The 27215-nt window shown below is 46.8% G+C and overlaps 1 protein-coding gene across 1 annotated transcript in view; it reads left to right on the top strand.

Annotated features, from left to right (window-relative positions):
• Positions 1-27215, top strand: part of EFCAB6 (EF-hand calcium binding domain 6) — a 196386-nt gene that overhangs the window by 110590 nt on the left and 58581 nt on the right. The window contains exons 17-21 of the mRNA XM_066358621.1: positions 10457-10571; positions 11539-11657; positions 13213-13445; positions 21790-21886; positions 24330-24448. Of these exons, the coding sequence (XP_066214718.1) occupies positions 10457-10571; positions 11539-11657; positions 13213-13445; positions 21790-21886; positions 24330-24448 (683 nt within the window). The remainder of the gene's footprint in view (positions 1-10456; positions 10572-11538; positions 11658-13212; positions 13446-21789; positions 21887-24329; positions 24449-27215) is intronic.

Below are 27215 nucleotides of genomic sequence, written 5' to 3'. Positions count from 1 at the left end.
TCCACTGACCAGACTCTAGGACTTCTGTTTTCGCCTTGCTATTATCCAGGCCTTTCTTTCTGGTGAGCCTAAGTACCACAGTGTGGGACTTGCATTCTGCTTTTCAAATTTTCAACTTTGGTTTTAGACTTCAGCTCCAAGAAGTTCCAGAGATCAGCTGGGTCTGGAAGGGGAAACCAGTCCTGGTTTGAGCTTGCCCCCTCACATTTCAGTTACGAGGTCCTAGTGCCACATACGTAGCAAACACTGCTGGAGTAGCCCTCTGCCTGGCCCAACTCTATTTCTCAGCTCTAGTTCACTCCCAGAATCCTCAGCTATTTCCAGGGGAAACGCAGTTGGATAGCCCCAGTTCACCTCTGAAGGGCCCTTCTCACCTTGGAACGTCAATTCTTTTAGATAGCACAGTTTCCTTGGCTCTCTGATGCCTTTTGATTATTTGTAATCAATTGGGCTTTGTCAGTTTTTTTTTTATTGATATTGTTTGCTTGCTATGAATTACTCTGTCCTATCCAGAAAAAGTTGAAGTCTGTCAATTTTATTAATCACAAGTTTATTTGTATTCTTACTTTTCCATTGTATATTTGTTTTATATTTCTTTTTTTTTTTCTTTTCTTTTTTTTTCATTTTTCTGAAGCTGGAAACAGGGAGAGACAGTCAGACAGACTCCCGCATGCGCCCGACCGGGATCCACCCGGCACGCCCACCATGGGGTGACGCTCTCCCCACCAGGGGGTGATGCTCTGCCCATCCTGGGCGTCGCCATGTTGCGACCAGAGCCACTCTAGCACCTGAGGCAGAGGCCACAGAGCCATCCCCAGCGCCCGGGCCATCTTTGCTCCAATGGAGCTTTGGCTGCGGGAGGGGAAGAGAGAGACAGAGAGGAAAGCGCGGCGGAGGGGTGGAGAAGCAAATGGGCGCTTCTCCTGTGTGCCCTGGCTGGGAATCGAACCCAGGTCCTCCGCACGCTAGGCCGACGCTCTACCGCTGAGCCAACCGGCCAGGGCCTGTTTTATATTTCTTTATTTCTGTCATTACCTTGGTTATTTTCTTTCCTCTACTTGTTTAGGATTTAATTTGCTTTTCTTTTTCTAATTTCTTGAGATAAAAATGTTAGATCATTGCTGTTCAGCCTTCATTTCTTTAATGTATAAATTGAAGCTATACATTGCCCTCTAGGTATAGGCTTAGCCACATCATGCAAATTTCGGTATGTCATATTCTCATTATCATTCAGTTCAACTATTTTACAATTTCCCTTGTGATTTATTCTTTTTTCTCATGGTTTATTTTAAAGGTGTATTGTTTAATTTTCAAACAGTTGAGATGTTCTAGTTTACCTGTTATTATCAATTTAAAAAGTTGATTCCATTGTTATGAGAATAGATTCTAAAGTCTAAGTAACTTCAGCAATCCTTTGAAATAAGGAGGCTTGGATTATGACCCAGCATGTAGACGGTTTTGACAAATGTTCCATAAACACTTGAAAAGGAGTACTCACTCCACCATAAGTATGTCAATTAGGGTGATTTTATTAATTGTGTTTTTCAGAACTTCTCTATTCTTATCAAGTTTTTGCCTGCTCGTTCCATTAGCTATTGAGAGAAGTGTATTGTGGATTTATCTAGTGAAATCCCTTTTTGTTCTGTTGATTGTTGCTTTATTCATAGTGAAGCTAAATTATTGGGTACACATAGATGGCTGACACTTCCTTTATCACTGTAACATGACTCTCGATACACACAATGCTGCTGGCCTCCAAGACTATTTTTGCTCGGTAATAATACAATTCCTTCAGCTTCCTTTTGATTTGTGTAACAGAATAATCTTTCTATACTTTTACTTCAAACTTTCTGGGTGAATCTCTCATGCACATAGCTGATATTTTTTAAAAATGCAGTGTGACTGTCTTAGTCTTCCTCTTGGAGTATTCTGTCCATTTTACATTTATTTAATCACTGATATATTTGGTTTTATAGCTATCACCTTAATATTTTTTTCCTATTTGAGCCATCGGTCTCATATTTCTTCTTCTGTCCTTCCTTAGCTTTTTAAAGACTATTAAGATATTTCTATTATTTCATTTTTCCACTCTGTTAGTTTATTGGTTAGTTTATTCTATCAGTATGATAGAGGCTACACTAGTGACTGTAGCACTCGTCCTTGTCATATTGTGTGAAGTTAAATATGAATGATTATGTTGACCACTTCGTTAACAGTGCTGGACTTGAAAACACTCTCATTTTCCTCTTCCTGTCTTTTGTGTTACTGCTGCCACACTTCTGAATTTTACGTGTATACTAACTCCCACAAGACACTCTATTTTTACAGCACTTAAGACATCACCTATAATCATGTTTAGCCTTGCTGCTGTTCCCTGCCCCCACATACTTGTGCTTGCACCTGAACTCCTTCTCTTTCTGCCGAAAGATCTCCCTGGTGTCCTTCTTTTAATACAAGTGTCCTGACAACGAACTCTACGTTTTCATAGTTTACTCAGACATTCTTGGGTTTTAGCTCACCTTCTTTTTCTGCCCCGAACCCCATCCAGGATACCACATGACATTTTGTTGTTATGTCCCCTGTGGCCCCTCAGGGCTGTGACAGTTTCTCAGACTTTCCCTGTTGTTGATGACATAGGCAGTGTTGAGGAGGCCTGGCAGGTATTTTGTAGACTGTCCCTCAGGTGGGATTTATCTGATATTTTTCTCATGATTAGACTGCGGGTAATGTTTTTGGGAGGAAGACCATGGAGATTGAGTGCCCTCCTCAACACATCATATCAGAGCACATGCTGTCAATACGTCTGATCACTGTTGACTCTGACCTTGACCACCTGGCTGAGGTGTGTTTTGGGGGCTTCTCTTCACTGTGAGCTTGCTCTTTCTCTTCTCCTCTCTTTCTGTACTGCGCTCTTTGGTAAGAAGTCACTAAGCACTGCTCACACTTAAGGAGTGGGGAATTATGCTCCACCTCTTTAAGGGCAAATTATTTACATAAATCATTGGAAATTCTTCTGTGTGGGAAATTTGTCTCTCTCTCCATTTATTCATTTATTTAATCATTTATTTATAGTCATTTATTTATTATTTATGCCTCATTATTCTTTAAATGTCTGTACGCTCCTTAATAATATTTTCTTTCCACTCCTGATATTGGTAATTTCTATCTTTTTTCTTTGTTTCTTGACTAGTCTGGCTTGAGGTTTATCACTTTTATTGATCTTTTTAGAAAAGCATCTGTGGTTTTATCGATTTTCTTTATTGTTTTTCCACATTATATTTCATTGATTTCTGCCCTTATCTTTATTATTTCTTTTCTTCTACCTTACTTATTCTACTTTTGGGGGGTTTAACTTACCTGACACACAAGGAGATTTTCCTCAGAATGTTCATCTTGAGAACCTGGTGAAGTTCCTGGTGGTAAAATCTATGCAAGGGTAGCCCTCCAAGGACTGGGCCCTAGAGTGTCTCATTCTCCAGGTCATCCTCACTCAGTCTGCAGCAGTCTGTCAAAGTCACCACTTCAGTTTTCCCACCAGGTTTCCGCTCCAGGCTAGTATTCTCTGTATTCCCCCATCTCTCAGATTTCTCTGATGGACCTAAGAAAAGTAATTGATTGTCAGTAGGTTTGGCTTTTTCTTATAAGAATGAAAGTGATGCCTGACCTGTGGTGGCACAGTGGATAAAGCGTTGACCTGGAAAGGCAGATGTCGCCAGTTCAAAACCCTGGGTTAGCCTGCCTGGTCAAGGCACATATGGGAGTTGATGCTTCCTGCTCCTACCTTCTCTCTCTCTTTCCCTCTCTCTCCTCTCTGAAATGAATTAAAAAAAAAAGAATGGAAGTGATGACTTCCATTTCCAGTTGAACCTGAAAGCAGAAGTCCACTATTAATTTTGGAAGTGTTAGCTGGAGATGGGATTTTAGGTCGGAAATTACTTGTTTCTAGCATTTTAAGATGACATTCCATTGTCTCCTGGCTCCTGTTAGTTCTGTCTGTTGATAAACTGTCAGTCTTACTGTTGCATGTTTGAATGTCATGTGTCTTGTTTTCTCTGGCAGTTTTTAGGATTCCCTCTTTGTCATTGCAGTTTTTAGCACTTTTACTCGTTGTATCCAGGTGTGGCCTCCTCTGCACAGTTCTGTGCTGGGGTTTGCAGTCCCTCTTGAACCTGTAGGTTGATGTATGTAATGAAAAATTCTCAGCCATTATCTCATTTCCTTTACTTGTGCACTATTCTCCCTGTCCCTGTGTGCAACCTGTTCATAATGTCCCATGTGTCCCTTTCTCTCTTTGATGTACTTTCCATCCTTTCTCTCTCAGGTTTTTCATCTCAGTGTGTTCCATTGACCTGTCTTCCAGTTTGTTAATCCTGTGTTCTGCTTTTTCCAATCTGTAGTTAATTTTGTTCTTAATTTTAGTATTGTTTTCAGTTCTGGGATGTCCATTTGATTATTTTTACTATATTCCATATCTGTGTTTTTTCTTCTGTTGTCTTAACATATTCTTATATTTTCTTACACATATTTATATTTCTTTAAATTTTCCCCCCCCGCTAATCCCAGTATCTGGATCACTGGTCAGTTTTGTCCCTTGATTTTGGGTCCCATGATCCTGTCTCCTGGCATGCCAGAGACATGTATTTTTATTGGATGGAGACAATGGAAGGGCTCTAGATTATGCCTTATGCTTTCCTTCACCTGTCAGGAAGAATGGGGACTGACGACCATAATCCAGTTAGGAGCGGGATTTGATCTGAGGCTGGATTGCAGTTCCTCAAGGCTCCTTTTTCTTTCTTTCTTTTTAATTCCTATTTCTGGAGTATGGCCTCCAGAATTTTAAACCCAGAGCCAGGGTTATTCTCTGAGCTCCTGCCCCTGAGAATCCTGAACTCTAGCCTTTGTTTCCTCTGGACCACAAAGACACCATAACCCTCTTGCTTTTCAGAGGCTCTCTGCCCTGACTCTTAGCCTCCTGCCCACATGGCTCCTGAAGTCAGCACACTTCATGAGGGGAAAACAGGCCTTGTCAGCCTAAGGTCTCTGCTTCTCCCATCCCACTGAGACTCTGACCATTCACGTCTCTGACTGGACACTGGAGTTCCATCAGCTTGTCGCAGTTCTGCTTGTTTCTCTGTCTGCTGGCAGTGACTGTCTGCCGGGGCCACCAGCCCCAGTCCTGGGCCGCATGCCCTGCTCAGGTGGATGATGGCTCGCTTCTCACTACCCTGCTCTCAGACTCGTCTCGCTGAGTCCTGCTTGCTGCACAGGCTTTCTGATATGCCAAAGACATGCCTTTGTGTCTGTCTCGCTTTTCTGTTTGTTCTCTGTGGAAGCAAAGGTCTTCCCCAAGCTGAACACCAGCCCTTTCCTCTTGATGATCATTCACTTCTCTTTTTCTTCTTATTCTCTCTTTAAACAATTCTTCTTTACATGTCTTTACATACTGATGCTTTTATTTCTATAGAATGGATTCCCAGAAGTAGGATGGCTTGGTCTAAGATGATATGGTTTTAATTTTAACACATTGCTTGTTTGTTTGTTTTTTAAAAAGCCATGGTATTTCATATTTTTAATAGCTGTGCATGAAAGTATCTTTTTCTCTAAACCCTGTTAGCAATAGGCATTGCAGCTCTTTTTAATTTTTGTTGAATGAATAGTTTTAAAGTGATAGCTCAGGTGAACTTTAATTTGCATTCATTTCCCAGACTACTAGTGAATTTTTTCTTTTTTCTTTTGATTATTAGTATTTATTTTTCTGTGAGTTGCCCATATACAGCCTTTGCCATCTTGTCAATTCACAAGAGATAATTGTTTCCTATAGACATTGTTATCTATCCCGTTTTGGTAGGAAGCGTAGGACTCCCAGTTTACCCCTCAACTCTGGATTCTCTCCTGGGGTGCTCTCCCCCGTCAGGCTTAGTGTCTCTCATGGCCTGGCTCTGTAGCGGCATTTCTCCAATATCTGGCCCCCTTCTTCTTCTTTTTTATTAATTAATTTTTAATTGACTTTATTGAGTGACACTGGTTAACAAAATTATACAAGTTTCAGGTGCACGATTCTACCTCACGTCATCTGTACATTGTACTGTGTGTTCACCCCCCGTCAAGTCTTTGTCCATCAGCACTCCTCCCCATACCCTCCTCCACCTCCCCATCTGCAGTCACCACACTGTTATGTGTCCATCAGGTTTTTGTCTTTTCTTTGTCCTTTTTTTTTGCTCAATCCCTCCACCCCCTCACCCAGCCCTACCCCAACAGCTGTCAGCATGCTCTCTATCTATGAGCCTGTCTCTATTTTGCTTGTTAGCTCATTTTTTCATTAGATTACACATATAAGTGAAGCCATATGGTACTAGTTTTTCTCTGACTGGCTTATTTCACTTAGCATAATGTTCTCCAGGTCCATCTATTCCTTTGCAAAGGGTAGGATTTCCTTCTTTCTTATGGCCAAGTAGTATTCCATTGTGTAAATGTATCACAGCTTTTTTATCCACCCATCTATTGATGGGCACTTGGGCTGCTTCCAGATCTCGGCTATTGTAAATAACACTGCAGGGAACATAGGGGTGCATATAGTCTTTCGAATTGGTGTTTTGGTATTCTTCAGATATGTTCCCAGAGTGAAACTGGTGAGTCTACATCTCTTTCTCCACATGGTGTTCTGCTCTCTGTGGGTCTGTGTCCAACTCTCCCTCCTATCAGGACTCCAGCCACTGGAGTAGGGCCCACCCTAATCTAGTGTGACCTTATTTTATCTTGATTGCATGAAGGAAGACCCTATATCCATTAAAGTCACATTCATAGGAACTGGGGTTAAGACTTCAACACATCTTTTGGGGGGACACAGTTCATCTCAATTCAACATGTAAACCCTTTAAAGAGGACCTGGCACATGAGGGCGGGCACTTTGCTGTTGTGTTCACACTATTTCCTAGTGTCTTGAACAGTACCTGGCATACAGGTGTTCGAACACCTGCTGAATTAACTAATAATTTACCAACCCCTTGTCTTCACTGCAAATATATTTTCAACTACTAAAAAAGTGATACAGAGACCGAGCAGACCCGTGTCCCTCACACATGCAGACAAGGGCTGGTTCCCTCACGGGAGGCTCCGCAGTATCTGGGCTTAGAAAGACAGAGTCACTCACTTGACTTCCAGTTTTTCCATTGAGAAGGAAAATGACATTAAAAGGAACTAGCAATGCAACGCAACACCTCCCTTCCCTGAGAACTCAGTGTGAAACGGTCAGGCCTCACACGGAAGAATCAGCCTACAGTCTAAGTGACATCCCTGGGATGCAGAGTGACTGTTTGGTGAATCAGAACATGCCAGGCCACAGGGCGCCACTCTTTGAGGGACTGTCTTAGGGAAATGCCTCCGAGGAAAGACCAAAGAGCATGACTTAAGAGGTTAAACGTTTTTAAAGCCTGTTTTATAAATGTTGCAGTTTAGCCGCACGTTGTACTGCAGATTACCTCCAAGGGTTGTAATCAATCTAGTTGATTTGCTGCTGTGTTCATCTCAGGAAGGAGAGCAGTGCGAGGGGAGGCATTAGGCAGAGGCATTCATGGCTGTGAAACATTCAGTGTTCTGGTGATGCGCTCCCCAGGATTGAACCCTCTGCGATGCTCCCTGCCGGCGGCCGGGGACTGCACGCTGCTGGCACCCACTGGCCAGGCTGCCTGCGGCACCCCCACCTCCCCTGCACCTCACAGCCCTTCAGGCTGTGAGACATTTGCCTACAGACATTTTCTTACTCTCCATTACATATGTTTTTATGAACAGGCTGAGCAGGAGGAATTTGCAATGAATAATTCATGTGTAATTGTTTTCAAAATATAGTTCTTTTTCAAAGAAAGCAACCAATCTATCCATCTCAGAGACCCACTGCTGCTTCCACGAGGGCCACAGCTTTCTGTCTTGCGCCATGCAGGATTGGGACAGGCCCCTCTGCAGGGTGGGACAGCGCGCTCGTGCAGATGGTGCAGAGCTGCCCGAGTTCCCAGTCACGCGCAGCCTGCCCGAGTCCACAGGCAGGCCCTTGGGATGGTTGGAATCCAGCGCTGTTCCCCGTGGGCCCCAGGCAACGCAGCAGCACCTGCATTCCCTTCTCTTCCTCCGTTTTCAGTCCTGCGCCAAGCAGTCCTGTGGCTTGTTTACACACACACACACACACACACACACATACATACACACACATGCGTGCACACCTAGCCAAGTCCAGGGCCTGACCAGCTGGGCAGTACAGATGCAATGAGCTGCTGTCATGTTCAGTTTATTACTGGCATAGACAGTCAAAGATGCCATCTCCCCAAGGCCTGACACACACCGAAAAGGACAGAAGAGGTTGATAACCGCACTGCAGGCCGTGGGTACCCTGTTGCAGCTAAGTGAGAGAGGCCAGGGCAGAAGGCTCTGTAGCTCATCAGAACCCAGGAGGCAAGAAGAAACTGTCCAGGGCAAAATGGGGGCCAAATGGGAAATGGTCTCTTAGCAACTCCTAGAAGCTCCCCCATCCCTAGTGTTCTGGGATTTCTCAAGGTGTTCTACCAAGACCCAGATTAGGCTTTGCCTGTGTGGCTGCTTTGGATACATGGGAGGGTGCCAGGGCTCCACGGCAGAGACCTTACCCCACTTCCAAGCCCCAGTGACTTTATTCCAACAGTGGAGTTAACTCATCATAGTGTTTAATAAGAGGAACTGGGTTTGAACCAGTCTGTCATTTCCTAATAATGTGACTTGGGCAAATCACCTAAACTCTCTAAGCCTCAGTTTTCACATTTTTAGAATGGGGTTATAAGAGTGACTTTCTCAAAGCTTATTATAAGGATTAAATGAGACAAAATGCCTGTGAAGAACTCAGCACAATACCTGGCACATTGCATTGCTGCGTGAAGACGATGATAATGGAATTGATGGTGGTGGTGGTGGTGGTGGTGGTGGTGGTGGTGGTGAAGGTGATGGTGATGGTAGTGATGATGATAGTGATTGTGACAGTTTGATGATAGTGATAATGATGGTGATGATAATGGTAATGATGATGGTGATTTTGGTGATGAATGTGGTGGTGATGATGATGATGCTGATGATGACGGTGGTAATGATGGTGGTGATAATGGTGATGGTGATGGTGATGATGGTTTCAGTGATGAATGTGATGGTGATGATGGTGATGATGATGATGATGATGGTGATGATGATGATGGTGGTTTTGGTGATGAATATGATGGTGATGATGATGGTGGTGATGATGGTGATATATACTATTTCACTTTATGCTTTTATTTCCTTTGCCCCATTAAGCTTTCTGCATGGAGTGTAATCATGTAGCACTGGCCCTATTCCTCTGCTCTCCAATTTACTCTGGCTTCCTGTGGCATCAGACCTCTGACATATGTTAACAGCTGATCTGTGTGCTCCTCCGGCCTTCGACACACACGCACATTTTTTCTTCAAAACCCATCTTTGGAGTTGTCTGTCCCAGACACTTTCCTTCATGTGCCCTGGGTGGGGGTTTCATCATCCTGGACATCTCGGTGATGGCAGTGATGTGACACATATACACATAGACATACCTGTGATTCTATGTCCTTTTCCTAGAAGGAAAGCCATGTTTTCTCATTTAAATTGCAAATACTTTGAGAGCAGCAGGAACGGTGTCTTCTGTCTCAGCGGTGTCCCCTCAGCATCACTTCTCGGGGCTCACCTCCAGGCAGGTGGCTCTGTCTGGGTTGTTGACAGGCCTTTAACAAAGGGATGACATCAGCATCTGTCCCTGGAGCAGCCCAGCCTCTCTCCTAGGACAGTGTCATCTAGATGATTCTGCTTTAGTGTTTGCAGTGCAGGGAAGTGGGTTGCTCATTTGCTCGCCCCCCACACACAAACACAAAACAGGAACTGTGTGTGAACAGTAGGTTTGTGGGGTAGTGGGAAGGGATCGTGGGTAATGTTCATTGAGACTTGCCCGCAGAGAGAAAAAGGGGTGCTATGGTGTCCCTAAAACACAGAGCTCGTAATACAAGCTGTCGGGCATAAGGAAACTTTCATCAGAATTTTTGTTTTTCTTCCTCAAACAGTCTTGCTTTATTTTGTTCATGTTTCCCAGGATATATGTGAATATAAATCTAACTTATAAGACTCGGAAGCCATTGTAGCCACAGCACAGGTGAGTTTGAATGGCCCAGCCTCTGAGGAGTTCTGCCGTGCTGACTGCGACCCGAATGCCCTGCAGACTGAGCCCCAGGCTCGGCACCTGCTTGTTCCTTTGTTCGCTCACTGGCTCAAAACACAAACCTTGAACTGGGCCCAGCACCCAAGACGTCCAGGTCCCGCAGGAGCCTGAGGCAGTGAGAGGCTGGAGACTGGGGGCGTGGTGGCGAGCCTGCTGCAGGCTGGAAGTGCTCGGCCAGGACCCGGGACAGCCTAACCTGCTCTCCCCGCTGTTGTCCTACAGGTGCTGGTGAACAGCGGAATGCCCATGGATGATGATCAGTATGCTCAGCTGACCGCAAAAATCGGGTATAAGAAAGAAGGGATGAGTTACCTGGATTTTGCAGCCAGATTTGAAGGTAGCTCATCACCAGGTGCAAAGCCTGCCCGGGCACACCTCGCACCGGCGGTGCCTCCAGTCTTTCTGAGCTGTGAGCGGTGAACTGGCTGCTGGGGCTGATGGAGCCTGAGCCCAGATATTGACACCATGTTTGTTCTCGGGTTGGAACAGACATCTTTGTTTAATTGTATCTGATGGCATTCTTGCCTTTTTAAAGTTAAGCTGAACGTGAATGCAAAATTTTGCCTGACAGAGCCTTCTACAAACTTGCAGCAAAATGGTTTGTAAGGCCTTGCGAGCCTTAAATCACACCTCACGTTCTTTTAGATTTTCCTCCTTAAAAAATACTGATTATCTATAATGAATGATGCCTGTGTGCCAGCAAGACCAGTGTCCTTCCTCCCTTTTTGCCGATAAGGACACAGAGATTCTTTATGATGCAGTGACTTGCCCAAGACCACCCAGCCACCATCTCTTCGCACAACTCTTGCCTCTTCCCTTCCCCAAACAGTGATCAGGAAATGTATCCTGTACAGTGCAGTCAAAGCGGGAAGCTGGGTCCTCCCATTTGCTCCTCATTCTGCTCTCCTGGCTGTGCGCCCAGCAGACAGAGGAAGAGTATGCAGCCTCTTCCTCTCTCCCCAGCTTCCTTCCTCCCCTCCTCTCCATGCCGCTTCCTCACGTGCAGGGGACGTGTAGATGGACAGGTAAACCCTCTAGAAAAAGTGCAGAGATCATGCAAACACTTACGAGGGCGTAGTGGTCAGTATGTGCCAGGCAGGAGCATGGCCCTGACAGTCTGGAGAGCAAATGCTTCCTGTAATGATAGGGGGTCTGAGAAACCAGACCCTAGCAAACTCAGGTCACAGGGTCGAATCGCGGTATAGTGTGTTGAACAGGATGCAGGCAGAAAGAGTCCAGTGTTGAAGCAGGAATGAGGTGAGCACGCCACTGCCGGCAGTCCTCTAACCCTGTGTTTGTTTCAGGTACTAAAGTGACTCCACCTCCGTCTGGCATTCTTTCAAAAAGTAACGTGACCAGCTATTTTGTGACTGCCGAGGAATGCCTGAAACTTCTCCCCCAGAGACTGAAGGAATCCTTTCGGGTACTGCTGACCTGTCTGCTGCTTGGCTTATCTGCCTCAACCCCTGGCCACGCGGCCGCCTTGGGCGTGACTCTTAGAGCCCCATCTTGTCCTGCTTATCACAGGGCACTAAGTGCTTTTCTCCACCTTCCTGGGGAGGGGGCTGACCTCCACATCCCTCCCCTCCCTGAGGTCCTTCCCTGCAGACACTTAGCCAGCTTTGCCTTCTGCCTCTTGAAGGCATTGGAGAAGTAAGGAGACCCTCCTCACCAGATAGGGGGAAGGGCATGACAACCCCAGTTACAGAAAATTTAGGATCCATTCATCATCATACCTGCTGCACTCGTTCACTCTCAAAACAAGTATTGCACACTTACCATATCCGGAATCTGTTAAACGCTGGGGGCAAAACAGACGAGCCCTGCTCAGGGAGCTCAGTGCAGGCCAAAGCACAGGTAGTAAACCAACAGCTCAGACCCATCGTGGTTGGCTATCACAGAGGGAAATGCAGTGTGCTGTGGGCACAGGGAATAGTCCCCATTAAGGAGGGCTTCCTGGAGGAAGTAACCACTGAATTGAATCTTAAACCCTCAGCATGTGCTGGCCAGAGAAGGAAGGGAGCAAACAGTGGAAGAGGGAGCTTGCACAGGTGGGTGGCAAACAGGTCACAGTCTTGAGTGAAGGTGTACAGCTCAGAATGACCAAGAATTGGCTAAGTGTGAAAATCTGTAACAGATAAGACAGGAAAAGTAGCAGCCAATCAAACACTGAGGCAAGTGCAGAATGACCTCAGCTGGTTTTGTGCTGGGAAGTACGAGACGGTGGTTCAAGTGGAAAGAGAGCTCTTGCAAACCTTCCAGGCCCCGTCTGAGTGCTGTGCATGTGTCGGCGTATTTGGTCCTCGCAACCACCCAATGAGCTAGATACTGAGACAACCCCCACTTTACAAATGAGAAGGGTGAAGAAGTTAAAATCTCCTTCTCGCCCAGGGTCACGCTGCTCAACAGCGGCAGAGCTGGGAGTTGAGGCTCAGAGACCTGTCCAGAATGTGCCTTCATTAATGTAGCACGGCCTGGACACCTGCTGGCCTCTGTCTCCTCACCTGCAAAACAGGAGTCTGGTGCCCTCCTGCAGGACGCCGCCAAGCGAAGGCACCCTGCGCAGTCCTTGGGACGGGGCAGGCAGGGAACCCTGCCAGGGCTGGAGCTGCAGTACAGTTCCACAGATAAGCCCGGCCCTGGGCAGCCCCAGGTGAAAATTGTGCAGTGCTTGTTCTCCCGCACACCTTGTGAACGCCACAGGCAAGCATCCACAGCGAGGTCCTTATCTGTGTGGAAGTCTCCAGCACACTTTCCCCCTGGTGCTGGGGGACTGGGGCTGTAACCAAGAGCGAGGAAGGGAAGGACAAGGCTTTTTGTGCCTTTCCTGAGCTCTGCATCAAAAGGGGGCCCTGCAGGACATGGTTTCTCCTTTCCGCCCCTCCCTCACTGTGGAGACACGTCCCTACACGCAGGGTCATATGTGTGTTGTTGCCAGCATTGGAGGAAGGGCTTTGACGTGTGCGTCTTGTTCCCAGAACTCCTACTCGGCTTTCTTCAGGATAGACACGGACAGGGATGGCATCATCAGCATGCGGGACCTGCACAGGCTGCTGGAGCAATTGCTGTTCAATCTCAAAGATGAGGAGTTTGAGCGTCTCCTGAGCCTTCTGGGCTTGAGACTTAGCGTCACCTTAAATTTTCGGGAGTTTCGAAATTTGTTTGAGAAGAGACCACTCACGATAGATAGTGTGCCTCAAAGAGTCATCAGGTAAGAAGGCGGTGTGGCTCAGCGCCTGCCCAATCTGCTGGCTTTTGCCAACATCAAGTCCCACCTTCCGCTGCCCACAGCAGTGCAAAGAATACAGCTGCCTCCCAAAGCAAGTATTTCTTGTCTTTAGTTCAAGAAAACCACAAAGAATATACATTCAATGCAGAAAGACTAGAAAATACAGTTGCAGGTTAGAAGACACAACCTGATCTAACCACCTGTGAGCATTATTTTTGGATTTCACCATGTACCATTCAGTCTTTTTTCCTCTGTATGTAAATATGTACATACACTTATACATCCTTCTTTTTATAAATCTGGGGTCAGCTGTGCCACCTGCTCTGGGAAATGCAAGGACCCCTTCCAGCCCTTTCCCAGGCACTGCTGCACCCCGGAACCCCATCTACCCCAGGCTGGCCTCACGCTCAATGAGGAGGAGAGCCCGGAACTCCCTGGTCTCCTCAGCTTTCTCTCAGTGCGAGCGTACAGTCCTCAGGGCAGTAGCAGGCCTCCCATCCGACCCAGGGCCCGACACACCTGGTTCCCACCATGGTCTGCTGAATGCCAACACGTATGAATGAAGTAGCCATTCAGCCCCTCCTTGACCAATTGTTATATTAATATTTTTGAAATGTCATCATCCCTGCCATCCCTGTGATGATAACAGAGGTGTGTTTTCTGCTGCAGTGATACAGTGTGGGGGTGTTTGCCCTTGAGGCACCAGCAGCCCCAGGGGCTCCAGACACTTCACTGGACAAGGGCAGCCCTCCAGAGGGGAGCCCCCGGAAGCCCTGTCACGGGCCGGACTGTGTGACACTCGGCTGGGCTGTGGAAAGCCCTCTGCCTTACATTTTCACTTTCTCCCTGCATTTGTTGGTTTTGTTTTGTTTATACTTTTACAGAGCAGGCAGGAAAGAAAACAACTATAGTCGTCTCTTCCTGAGGGAGATGATTGTGTAGCACGTGAGCTGGACACCTGCTTCTAATTGCTTGGTTCTGAGACACTCTCACGTGAGACTTGATTGCTTCGCATTAAAACCACACAAAAGATACCCTTCAGAGAGAATTTTCTGGAGAATGTATGCAGAATGAACATGGAACATTTCAAGCACAAAGTACAATCTTTCCATTCAAATGACTCAGCCTTCTTACTTGTATTGATTCATTCATTCATCAGATATTTACTGAGGGCCACATTTGTGCTAGATGTTGCCCAGGGACAGGTGGTACAAAGATGAATAAGACACCTACTCTCTTTGAAGGGCCCACAGTTGAATGTGGGACAGGCATAAAAATAAAGGGCCATGCTGACGTGCAAGAGATCTGAAATGCCATGGGGAGGGGTGAGGCAAAGCCTGTTAGAGGTGCGTAGGAAAGGAGGGACATCTGAGTTGTGTCTTGAGGTGTGAGTAGGAGTTTTTCAGGTTTGGCTACAAGAACAGTGGTTCAGGGCCAGGGAACAGCATCTGAAAACTCACAGAGTGGGGAATGTTGAGCACAATTAGAAAATGGGGAGAGGGTGTGTGTGTGCAGAACAGATATGCGTGGTGGGGCAAGCCAGGAGAGGAGGCCTAGAGATGAGCAGGGCCTCGGGGAAGGGGCTGGAGTGCCGGGCAGAGGAGCTCATTCTTTGTCGTTGGCAGGAGAGGATTTGAGGTCGTGGACTGAGAGGGTGACATTGTGCTGTGGGAAGGTCTTTCAGCAGCCCCAGAGTAGAGGATGAACCTAAAGGAGAGGCTGGAGCCCAGGGGACCCAGCTTGGGCTCCAAAGGTTTGGTGGAGAGAGAGCTCCTAGATGCCAACCAAGGCACTTCTTTAGAAAGCTAAGCCCTCCCATGGCCAGACCTGTGCCTGTGCTCCATGAAGACATATCCCTGACAACCCTACAATGAGGCATTGATATCTGACTTCCCAGATGAAGGATCTAGGGCCAAGAGAAGAGTTCACAACTTGCCCAGGTGATGGCGCCATGGCGCCTCTTGGGAGGAACTGCTTTCTCTGCCTGGAGACCTCACCCTCTTTCATGCCCCAGCCTCACTCTTCCCCACCAGCCAGACCTGACTCACCCTTTCTGGAATCCATCTGCCCTCTCGGTTGGGCCCTTTGCCTTTGGAGCCTTCACTCCCCATCTGCATCATCAAAGTGCAGGACTTTTGGAAACTTCGAGGATTCATCATTTTGTCGAAGAAAGGGCGACCATCTTTTTGCTTCATCATTGCAAAACCTTTCATGTTTAGATGTAGAAATACAATTTGAATGATTGGTCCAGTCGCCTGTTTCATTTCTACATTATCTATTCCCTTCCGGTCTCTTGCACAAACCACCCCTGCCCTGTCCATTTATCTGACAACCAATGTCAAGTACATTTTTGGTTCATGTACATCAGAAAAGATGAAAGAATATTGCCATGAGTCCTTTTAAGCTTCTTGTCACAAAATATTATATGATCAAGTTATTCCCATTGAATGAAAATACCAAATTTCCCTTTTGTTCTGAGAAATACATCACTTGCTCATCCAGAGGTTTGGCTTCTCTGATCGATTTCAGCACCATGGGTGGACTCTGGAGTGCTCTTCCCTCTCTGTTCATTCATCTCTGGTTCATCTTCCCCCTTGGCCATTTGGGTATAAAATAAGAATTCTGAATTTTCAGCTGTGTTCAGTGAAAACTAAGAGGACTACAGAGATGGTGTCCCTGTCTTTTATACCTCGTTGAAAGACGCTGTTGCGGTTTGGGCAGTGCCATCAGAAGGCTGAAAGGTGGTGCAATGGTGGCGCGTCACTTCAACATTGTGTTTTTCTGCGAGGCAGTTCCATCATTTTTTGTTTTCTTATTATTTTAGTGTCTTTTCTTATGCATAGTTGGAGACAATTAATGAATAATAATTGAATATTTCTAAAAATAAGTCAATAGAGCTAGTAAAATTAAAATCAAGATCACTAAGACCCCATAATGTATCATTGATGTATGAAGGTTCTGTGGACCCACAGGGGGACTGCAAGACAGACTGAGTTTTATTTCATAAAGAAAATACAATGTTTTGGTTCTTTGGAAGACTTCTAAGAAAGAATAGAAGTCATAAATGCCAGTCCTTTCTTATTTTCTGGATTATACAGAATTGTTATTTCTTCCTTAAATATTCGATAGAATTCACCAATGAAATCGTCAGGTCCTAGAGTTTTTTTTCTTGGGAGGATTTTAACTACAAATACAATTAATTTAGTAGTTATAAGACCATTCTGGGCTTATATTCCTTCTTGAACGAAGGAATAGTTTGTGTCCTTTAAGATATTTGTCCATTACATCTAAGTTGTTGACTTCATGGAAATAAAGTTGTTCATAGTATTCCCTTGTTATTTAATTTCTGTGGGGTCTGTAGCGATTTCCCTTCTTTCATTTCTGATATTGGTAGTTCATATATTCTCTCCTGTTTCCCTGGATTTATTTAACTAAAGATTTATCAATTCTATTATTTGGAAGGGTTGCCAAACTTCTCAAACATGTAAATTTATATTTTTCATCAAATTTGGGGGGAGGTTACAGCTCATTTTTCCTCAAGTTAAAAAAAATCTGTCTCAAATTTTATTTATTTTTTTCTGTACCAATCTCTCTCTTCTTTCCTTTTGGTATCCGGGGACATGAACAATAGACATCTTTATTTTGAAGCACAGGTTGTGGTCTCACAGGCCCAAGGCAATGTTTCCTTCTCTTTTTTCCTTGATTTATGAAATTGGATTATTTCTACTCATCTGTCCTCACTGTCACCGGCTCACTGCTCTGTCATTGAGCCAATCTGGTGATAAAAAGTTTGTTTTTATTTTTTATTTCAGTTGTATTTTTATGTTCTAAAGTTTCCATTTTGTTCTTTTTATTTTATTTATTGTTTTGTCCTTTTTATTTTATTTTTTGTAAAGAAGCTTCTTTTTCTTTGCTCAGAACTTGTCTTCCCATTTATTTCAAGGATGTTTGCTCTTACTTCATGGTTATGACCGCTGCTTTCAAGTATGATAACTTCAACAGCTTGGAGTTGTTGTCTGTTGTCTTTTACCTTGAAAATTTTGGGGATTCTCTCGGTTCTTTGTATACTGAGTAATTTTGCATTGTATCATGGATGTTTTTAATATTATAGTATGATACTCTGGGCTTGTTAAAATCCTCAGTAGTGTGTGTATTCTCTCTCTTTTTTTTTTTCCCTTTTTTAAAGCAAGCAACCAGTCCAGTTGGTTTACCAGGCTGCATGTTTTGACCTACCTTCAGTGGCTTTGATGTGAGTTGAGTTTGCAAAGCTGTGGTGGCACTGTCAGCCACGCCTGTGTGCAGTGCCCGGGGGCCAGCCTCGCCCATACAGCGGTCATGTTCTCAGAGTCTTTGCTCTGCTACTTTGGGTTGATTTCACACATGCGCACATCAGAGGTAAATCTGGCGCTTCCTGCGCTGACTGGGGTAGTCCTTTCTCCAGCTCTCTCCTCTCTTTGCTCTCTGTCCACATCCTTTAGTCCCCAGGGCCCCCCTTTTTTGTCTTCTGTCTGGAAAAGTCTTAGGTTGTAGTTGTAGTCAGTCTGGGCTTCCCGTGACAGGGTGCACCTCCAGGACAGCATGGAAAAGGAAAAAAAGAAGAAAAAAAATAGTGTAGGTTTGTCCAATAGTCCTTGAATCACAGGGACTATTTTTGCCATTTCCTCTGATTGGAGAGAAGATTTCCAGTTGTAGGTGCGTGCTGGTCTGGCCATGACTACACCTTCACACAACTGCAGTTTTCCAGCTGGACTTGCCTTGGACCAGGGCCTGGCGAGCGAAGAGAAAAGAGGAGGAGGTCCCCCCATTCTTTGTATTGCAGGGGCCCTCCTTCCTAGTTCTTTGGTCAGAAAATCAGTCTTTCTTCTGGAGCTTTTTCTGTCCCTGTCCAATTGCACAGTCCCAGAATAAGGACTGCCCTTCATCCTAAGCTGGGCCCGGGGACGAGAGGAACCTATGGAACGCACCCCCTGTGCCAGTCAGTCTTCAAGTTCTGGTTCCCGGTGTGCCGGCATCCTGGGTTGTCCTTCTTAGTGTCCTCCGAGGGTCAGCTCCTGTCTGTCATCAGCAGGAGAGAAAGGGTGAGGCTCCCCTGAACCGGGACCGGAGCACCTCTTGGGAGCTCACCCTGCGTGGAATGCTATTCCCCAGAGATCACACAGCCGCCTCTGTGGGCTCTGTCTGCGCTGCTCATCATAATGTCTGGAGGATTAGAGCAGCACATAATACTCATGTGTGTCTGTAACTCATCGAGCAGCTGAGGGGGAGTCTAGGTCTGATGTCAGGATCTAAAGAGCCAGGCAATAGGAGAGGAAATATGTAACTTCTGGAAAAGGCTATAGAAAGACCTCTGAACTCTCTAGAGGAGCCAAGTATATAAAACAAGGAATAGGAGAAGCAAGTAGGGAAATCAGCAGGGGTCCCTGGGTGGAGCGTGGCTCACTAAGAAAATCAAGCCTGTGGCCTAGAAAAGAAATTGGTTGGTGGAGGCTGTTTGGATATGCGCTTAGACGGTGAGATCAGCGTGGATGGGTTGACTTTGCAGAGGTGGGGCATGCCACCCAAGGTCCCCATGAGAGCACTTCGGGGGAAGTCCTGGTGAGTCATCTGGGTGCAGGTAGGATTTAGGAGGAGCCCAAAGGCGAAGGCAGGGGAGTGTGCATTATTAGGACCTATAGACTCCTTTTAAACAGTTGTTGTAGAAGTGCAACACCATCCCACCAGGCCTCCAAAACCTTTAGTGGGAAATAGTGATGGAGGACCAGACTGCTGGACCCTTGGATCCCTTTGCAGCCTCGAAATTCCGTAATTCTGTGAAGTCCGGTAGGCAGTTGGGGAGAGATGGAGCAGAGGAGCAGGTGAGGGGAAGTGCTTGTGGTCCAGATTTGAGGGTAGCCAGCATCGAGGTGGCAGTGGGGCCCTGAGAAGGGTGGCCTCTCACAAGAGTAAAGAAACTCTGGGTGGAAGGAGAGAAAAGGTTGAAGGCTGGAGGGAGCCAGTAGAGAGGAAAAATCACACAGACTGAGGGCAGCCCCGGGCTTGGTGTTCCAACCCACAGCGGCTTTTAAAGAACAGCGTCATGAAGGCAAGTAGAGAGGAGAGAGGTGGTTCAGTTGTCACATGTGCCAGGAGTGTCAGCAAAGAGCCCTGGATTTAGCAATATAGAAGAAGCTGGTGAATCTATAGGCTGGAGATGGGCCCTACTGAAGGGAGAGGTTCCTGCCTTAGTTTACCTGTGTACCCCACAACCTGGCCTCTGCCAAGAGAGAAAATGAGGCTAGGCAAGTTCTCACCTGGACCATTTCAGCAGTGACATGGGAGCAGGGAGAAGACCCCAGCTCATCTCAGCCGGTCCTCACACCCTGCATCCTGAGAAAACGCAGGAATTTTTACTCTGAACCTTGGAAGTCAAAGTTTACATAATTTATCAAAGAAATGCTGCTTTGAATCAGACCCTTTCTGTGTGACACACAGATCAGGAGCAGAGTGGAGGTTTCTGGGGTGATGATGGCCGCCAGGTGCTGGGAACTGTCAATCATCCAGCAGTTTAGGGGATAGACAGAGTTGCTGTCAGAGCAGCAGAACTTCTTAAAAGGGATTGAAGGGAGAGACCAAATCAATAGCAATGATCACTGCTGAACATGTTGGTTCTAGTTGCTGTGACCTGGCTTGCTGTCTGTTTTGATCATGTGTGATAGTACTGGTATGTTCCAGGAGGGCCGCCTCTGGTGGGCGGAAGCTGCAGGCTTCGCTTGCCTGGGACCTGGCCAGAGGCCGCGCCGTGGTCCTCCAGCAGTCCTGCGCTGCCTGACCTAAGCTGGAACGCTAAGCGGAATGAGGCTCCTCAGCATAGTATGAACCATGAAGGCCCCCGTCTCTGTGAAGCATAAGGTTTTAATGGATCTTCTGTGAGGAGCGAGGTTAAAGGGGACATCAAAGTTGTAGTTTCGGATAAAAAGGAAGACAATGAGAAAGGCTGGCCTGGGCATCAGGAGACCTGAGTGGGAAGGACAGGATTCCGGCACTGCCTATGTGACTTGGGCAATCTCCCAACTTCTCTAAGCAACTGCCCCTCTCCACAAAGGGGACCGGTGACGCCAGCATGCAGTGCAGAGGTGAGATGCTGGTGTCATGTTCCTGGCCCTGCTGGTCATGCAGTTTGTGGTGGTTGTCACCGCCCTGGACAGAGATGCCACGCTCCTGGCCTGTGTGCCACACAGAGGGCCACAGTCACAGCGGCACTGCTCTGCGGAGCGCACAGACCCGTCCTCTGTGGTTGGGGCACACACATTCCTGCATTTTCTCATTGGGCAGTGTGCTGGTTGATTTTTTTGAAAGGGCTACATGGGGTTTGTGTGCTGCCCCCCACCCTGGTTTTCCTGGGTTCTATATGGAGAAATTCATATGAGGATCCCTATGGGGCCTTAGTCAGGTGCCCCTCTTGTTCACCTTAGGCAAGGTGCCTGTGAGTAAGTGTGCGGGTTCTGGGCATGCGCACGAGTGTGGTCCCATTTGGGGGTCTGCCTGGTGATGTGTGTGCAGTAGGTTTTGCTGGAGGACCGGCTGGAGCACGATATATCCTCAGGGGAAATACTGCGGGTGCAGACCTGGGTGTGGAGAAGCTCAGGTCCTGAAGACAGAGTGACGGACACCTCTGGGAGCAAGGCAGCTACAGAGAGAGAAGTCGTGATTTGACGGTTTTCATACTCCCCTAATTTGTTTTGATGAGTGGGAGAACCCAGGACCCCACACTCCTCCAGCCATGGCTGCCTGCGCCGCTCTGTGGCCTCGCCAAGGCGGTGACACCCATGGACTCTTGGTTGCTCAGTGCGCCTCCTCCTGTGAGTAAATAAACAGAATTTTGGCCACTTTGCATCCTTCCAACCTAACCTTTGAACCTTAGCTGAGACCCAGTAATTGGTGAGGAGCTTCCCTCTTATTCCTGAACTCTTGGCTTTGGTCCACATTGTCACTCCAGTTTGTGGACTCAGGAGTAAAAGTTTTTAGCTGTTTTCTTGCGAAGACACTTAATGTCATATTGTGTTTTTTCCCCCTGTGAGAATAAATGAGTCCTCTTTGTTTTGTGAACTGCGAGGAAAGTTTAACAGCATTTATCTGGAAACAAACAAGGATTTAGGAAATTAAAGAAGACTTCCCTATCATGCAGCTGGGGAGATAAGACTGCTTTTTAAGAACTAAGTCAGGCCAGATGTGAAATGAGAGACTTTAATGGGATCTTTGAAACAATGGGGGTAAGGGAACTCCTTGAGAGATCAAGGAGTCCGTTAAATTTAAACATAGTTATTTATTTATCTGTTTTTCTTTTAAGACGAAAACCGAAGGTCACAGACTCAGAACTAGCTTGCAAACAGGCCCATCAGTACCTTGTTACCAAAGCAAAAACCAGATGGTCAGACTTGTCCAAGGTAAGCCTTGTCCAGGGCGCGGCGGGGCGAGGGAGGCAGGGGACAGGTCACAGCAGGCCTTACGCGCCATAAGCTTTTCTTTCTTAAATCACAGTAAGATAAACGTAACATAAACACCATCTTAACCATTTTTAAGTGTACCCATTTAGTGATATTAAGTACATTCACATTGTTGTGTTGTGTGCTGTACGTTTTTAAAGCAACTTTGAGATCTTCCAGACTTAATTGTTTTCTTTAAGTTCTGACTTTACAGTGGAATACAATAATATATGTGTATAACTATGTATAATAGCTGCATATCTGTATTGCAAAGTATATAATATTAACATATCCCTTTTTAAATAAGTTTAAGTAGTCACCATGTATCCCAAATCGTGTCCCACCAAGTACTCACCACCCAGACGAAGGGAGAGATCACCACTACCTCAGACGGGGGTTGGCGTGCTTGGCCCGTGTGGGGCCAGACGGTGACTGTTCTTGGCTTCGTGGGCCACGGGGCTTCTGTAACCACTGCTCATCTCTGCTGCCGCTGTAGCTCTTGGTCCTCTCAGACCCCTCATTTGTATACTCTCCAGTGGGTATATCACACTATCTCACTGCACTTTTAATTAGCCTGTATTAGTTACTAGTGAGATAAGGCATCTCTTCATCTTTTATCCATCAGTCAGTTGTCCTTTTGTATGAGGTCCTGCATGGGCCGTTGACAGTTTTCACACTGGGCTGTCCGTCCTGGTCTCTCTGTCTGGCAGGAGCTCTGGCTGTGGTTGGGCTACTAGTCTCTTGGAGGTGACAGGTGATACAAAAGTCTTCTCCCAGGTTGTGTTCTGCCTGCACCCTTTTTATTATATATGATATCTTTTGAAATAAAATTCTTTTTAATGTCATCAAATGTATTAACATCTCCCAGAGGTCTCATTTCAGAAGTCCTGAGGATAGTCTGCACCCTCTTCTGGGAGGTCAGCATCTCATCTCTGCGTGCAGGTATTGAAATTGGCACCGCTGTGCTGTGTGTGTCGTGAGGCAGGGGTCCAGTTCCTTCTCCCACGTGGCGATCTGGCTGTCCTAGTGCCACTCGTTGTAAAGTCTGTGCCCCCCACTGTCCCCCACCCCTGTCTGTGGTACCACCACTGTCCTGCATCAAGGCTGTGGCAGCATTCTGTTCTGCTGGTCAGTTTGTCTGTCCTGGCACCAATGCTGCATCTCTGTGGCCACCATCACTTAGTGAAACGTCTTAATTAGCTGGCAGGCCAGTCCCGCCTCTTTGTCTTCCAAGAGTTTTCTAATCAGTTTGTCAAGTTCCACACAGGAAAACATACCTCTTGGGATGCTTGCAGAGAAATGACATCCTTACCATTTGGAGTCTTCCAATTTGTGAACATAGTACATGTCCATTGTGTTGATCTTTTTTAGTATCTTCTAAGAAAGTTTTAGACTCTTCTGTGTAGATGTCTTATAATCATTTGTAAGACTGAGTTCTAGGACTTTGTTTTTGATGCTATTTGTAAAGTGTTATTTTTAAAAATTCATTTTCTTTGATATGTAAAAATGTGAATGGTTTTGCCTATTGATGTATATAGAATCCAGATTTCTTGCTAAATTCTCTCATAATAATAGTTCACTTGTGGAATTTTGTATTCCTGTCTCTACAGTCAGCCCAGCTGTGAACGACAGTGGTGTTTTCTACTTTCCTAGCGTCAGACCTTGACTCCTCTTTCTTGTTCACCTGCATTGGCCTCCCAGACAATGGCGAATAGAAGGCGGCCGAGGCGCTCTCGCCTCATCCCTGACCTCAGAGGGACATGCTGGTCCTTCGCCGCTGAGTGTGATTCGTGCCGTGGAGCTGGCGGGTGTGCCCATGGCGTCCACCACGCAGGGCTGTGATGAGGGTTGAATGAGCTACTACCTGGAAACAGTTTAGGGCAGTGGGGTCGTGCTGTGTGCCACCTGCTCTTCCTGTCTGCGGTCCTCGTAGATGCCCAGCAAATCCCTGGGCACCTTTTGCACCCCTCAGGAACATTAAATAGGCACCGTATCATCTTGTCATAACAGCTGGCATCTCGTGTCCCTGCTCTCAGCCAGAGGGTGAGATCTGCTGCAGCGCAGAGATGAGACCCTCAGAAGCATGGGCCGCACTCTCGTTCCCCAGGCTGGAGGCAGAGGGGCTTTTCTTCTAATTGTTTAGAATCCAACGTGTCGGTCAGGAGAAGAATAAAGGTCACACACCTGAGACCATTCATTACTCAAAGACAAGCCCCATCCAGCACAGAACATTTATTCATGTTTGCTCTGTCACCTTCTTCAAGGGAATGGTGAGGTGTCTGGAATGCAGAGAGAAAGGTAATTAAGTAGGATGATGTGGAGGAAAGTGGGTCAGATTGTCCCAGATACTGACAATTGAGAATCCTTTATACATGTTTCTAAATGCCATCTCCTAATGTTGTAGAATTTCGTAGAAACTGATCATGAGGGCAATGGCATTCTTCGCCGGCGGGACATAAAGAACGTGCTGTATGGTTTTGACATTCCCCTCACACCACGAGAGTTTGAGAAGTTTTGGATGCGGTAAGTGTTATCTGAAGACCAGTTCTTTTCCTATCCGTCAGTCTAGGTTTCCTCACTGCAAACTCCACACCAACCTTTCCTCGCTACTTGGGGATATGGTGGGGACCAGGAGTGGTTTTCTCTGGGCTGTGTCGGCCCTGTGCCCCAGGCCCCTGTTCTTGTCCTCTGGGCCCTTGTGCCTGTCCCCCATGGAAAGCAGTCTGGTCTTCAGGAATGTGGAGACCCAGGGAAACAATGACCACCAGCGTGAGGCTGGAGGAGGTTATTGCCAAGGAACTGGGAGCCAGGCCTGGACTGCTACTGTTTTAGAGAGCTACATCAGTCTCCAGAGACATAATTCTCATACACCTCAGCAGAGAAAAGAGTCTCTCCCCATTGCTGAAAGATGGAAATCAAAGTTGGACAACGGCTTTATAGATGAGTAATTTTTTGGAAGAAATACACAAACTTCTGACAACTTGCAGTATTTTCCCGAGGGTCTCTTAAACTGAAATTAGTAGCTAACCATGGTTGCATAGCTGTGGGTGTTTTTGAACCTGGTCTCAGTTGCAGTAACCCCTGGGTAGGTGTCTGACAATGCGGTCCATTTCCAAGTTCAGATCCCTCTCTGAGTTCCTCTTTCTCTCTTCCGTGTTAGCTGCTGCTTGTGTTCCCCAGGAGCAGTGTACCGATGTCACACGTCCTCTCGGGCAGGCTTTAAAAGCAGTTCACATAACTTTTTAGCTTTTCATCTTTCTAAAGCTGAAGGCTGAAATGTTGGCCAAGTTTAGAATTAAGTGGGTTGTTTTGTGTCTCATTTAGAAAAGCAATTTGAAATCCTTACAAAATCCTTATTTTTTAATTTTTATTATTATTATTTTTTGTATTTTTCTAAAGTGAGAAGCGGGGAGGCAGAGAGACAGACTCCTGCATGCGCCTGACTGGGATCCACCCGGCAAGCCTGCTAGGGGGTGATGCTCTGCCCATCTGGGCTGCTGCTCCATTGTAACAGGAGCCATTCTAGTGCCTGAGGCAGAGTCCATAGAGCCATCCTCAGCACCCGGGCCAACTTTGCTCCAATGGAGCCTTGGCTTCAGGAGGGGAAGAGAGAGACAGAGAGGAAGGAGAGGGGAGGGTGGAGAAGCAGATGAACACTTCTCCTGTGTGCCCTGGCCTGGAATTGAAACCGGGACTTCCTCATGCCAGGCCGACACTCTACAGCTGAGCTAGCCAGCCAGGGCCTTATATTTTCAGATTATTTCCAGCATGGGGCCAATGTCATCTCCCTATCCATTTTCTTTTTCAGTAGATTTAGATACGAAGGTCCGTCTGAGTAGTCAAAGGGCTGGGGTACAGTGCACAAACGTATGGGCTTCCCACCACGTGGGCCTTTCAGGTGATGCAAAGAGGACTGGGAGATTTTGGTGCTCAGGGACTGTTGGGGGGCAGACAGTATGCACCCAAATCCTGGGTGCAGCATTGCCCATGAAAAATACCAGAGGAGGGAAAGAGGGAGAAAGCAAGAGTGCTAGGCCAGGGAGCAGCGGGAAGCTGTGACGGTAGAGTGACGTTGACATGTTTTCCAAGGGCTGGCGATGGGGAAGGAGGACTGGTTGACCCATGGGACAGGCGGTGAGAGGCTCCCAGGGAGAGAAAGGACCAGTAAGGCCACTCACATCACCAAGGCCCTAGTTTGGGAGCAACAATAACCGGCATTGGAGAACAGTGCAATCTGAGTGGGACTGTGATGGGGGCCAAACCAGACGCTCGAACGATGAGTCAGCACGTAGTTCGGGGAAGGGGCTGGATAGAGTGGGCACAGGAGACCGCCGTCTCCGTGGACAGTGGGACAGGACAAGCCCCCATGCTGCGTGTGGGCCGTGGGAACCAAAGATGTTGGAATCACATGCTCCCCTAGAGGCTTCCGGTGTGGAGAATGAAAGTGCGCTTAGCCCAGTTCCTGCAGGGGGCACAAGTCCCCAGTTTCATGGGAGGCAGTCACTCACTGCTGCTCTTGGCTAAAGCATCTGTGTGTGTTTATTAACGTGATTGAATGTACACACGTCTACCTGTGTTGAAAGTTGTTTGAGGTCAGAGTTTTATCTACTCCTTTTGGAGGACCATACACCACAGATGATGAGTGACCGCCCTGCAGCCAGCTGTGTGGCCATGACTGCTACCTCCTCCCCTTCGCTGTGTGGGCATTATCAAGTTACTTAGCTTCTCTGTGCCTCATTCTGCTTATCTGCAAAATGGGACTAATTACCTCTAACCCTTGGGATGCTGGAGGGTTGGTTCGTTAACGTGTGTGAGGAGTTTAACACCGTGTCTGGCACGTAAGAACCAAACCATTCAGGACATTTACCCAACCCTCTGCTCATTTGTCTGTGCAACAAATATGTGCTGACCTGTTTATGTGTCTCTCCATTTGGCTGGGGCGATGGATAAGAATAAAGGATAAATTGCTGACCCCCTAAGGTGCATACATGGTCCTAGTGAGGTGCAGTGTCCCTGCGGGACCGATGAAGGCTTCAGAGGCTGGTGACTTGCAGGCTGAGTTTGTGCTGGGGATAGATTTTTCCAGGTAGGTTGGCTGCAGTGAGAAACAAGGCCACCCCAAGAATGATGTCACAGTCTAGTTGGGGTATCAGGAGCTCTGCCCGCCAGTCCTTCAGAGACCAGGAGTGCCACCATCCCCAGGATCTTTCATGTCACCAGCAGACAAGGGGAGAGAGTGCTGAGGCCAGCTTTGTAGGGACCCGGCCCGACAGTGCAGCCATCATTTTGC

This window comes from Saccopteryx leptura, chromosome 1 (assembly GCF_036850995.1).
Source record: "Saccopteryx leptura isolate mSacLep1 chromosome 1, mSacLep1_pri_phased_curated, whole genome shotgun sequence".
NCBI classification, from domain to species: Eukaryota; Metazoa; Chordata; class Mammalia; order Chiroptera; family Emballonuridae; genus Saccopteryx; species Saccopteryx leptura.
The sequence above is the reverse complement of the archived record's forward strand: the minus strand, read 5'-3'. Positions and strand labels throughout refer to the sequence as shown.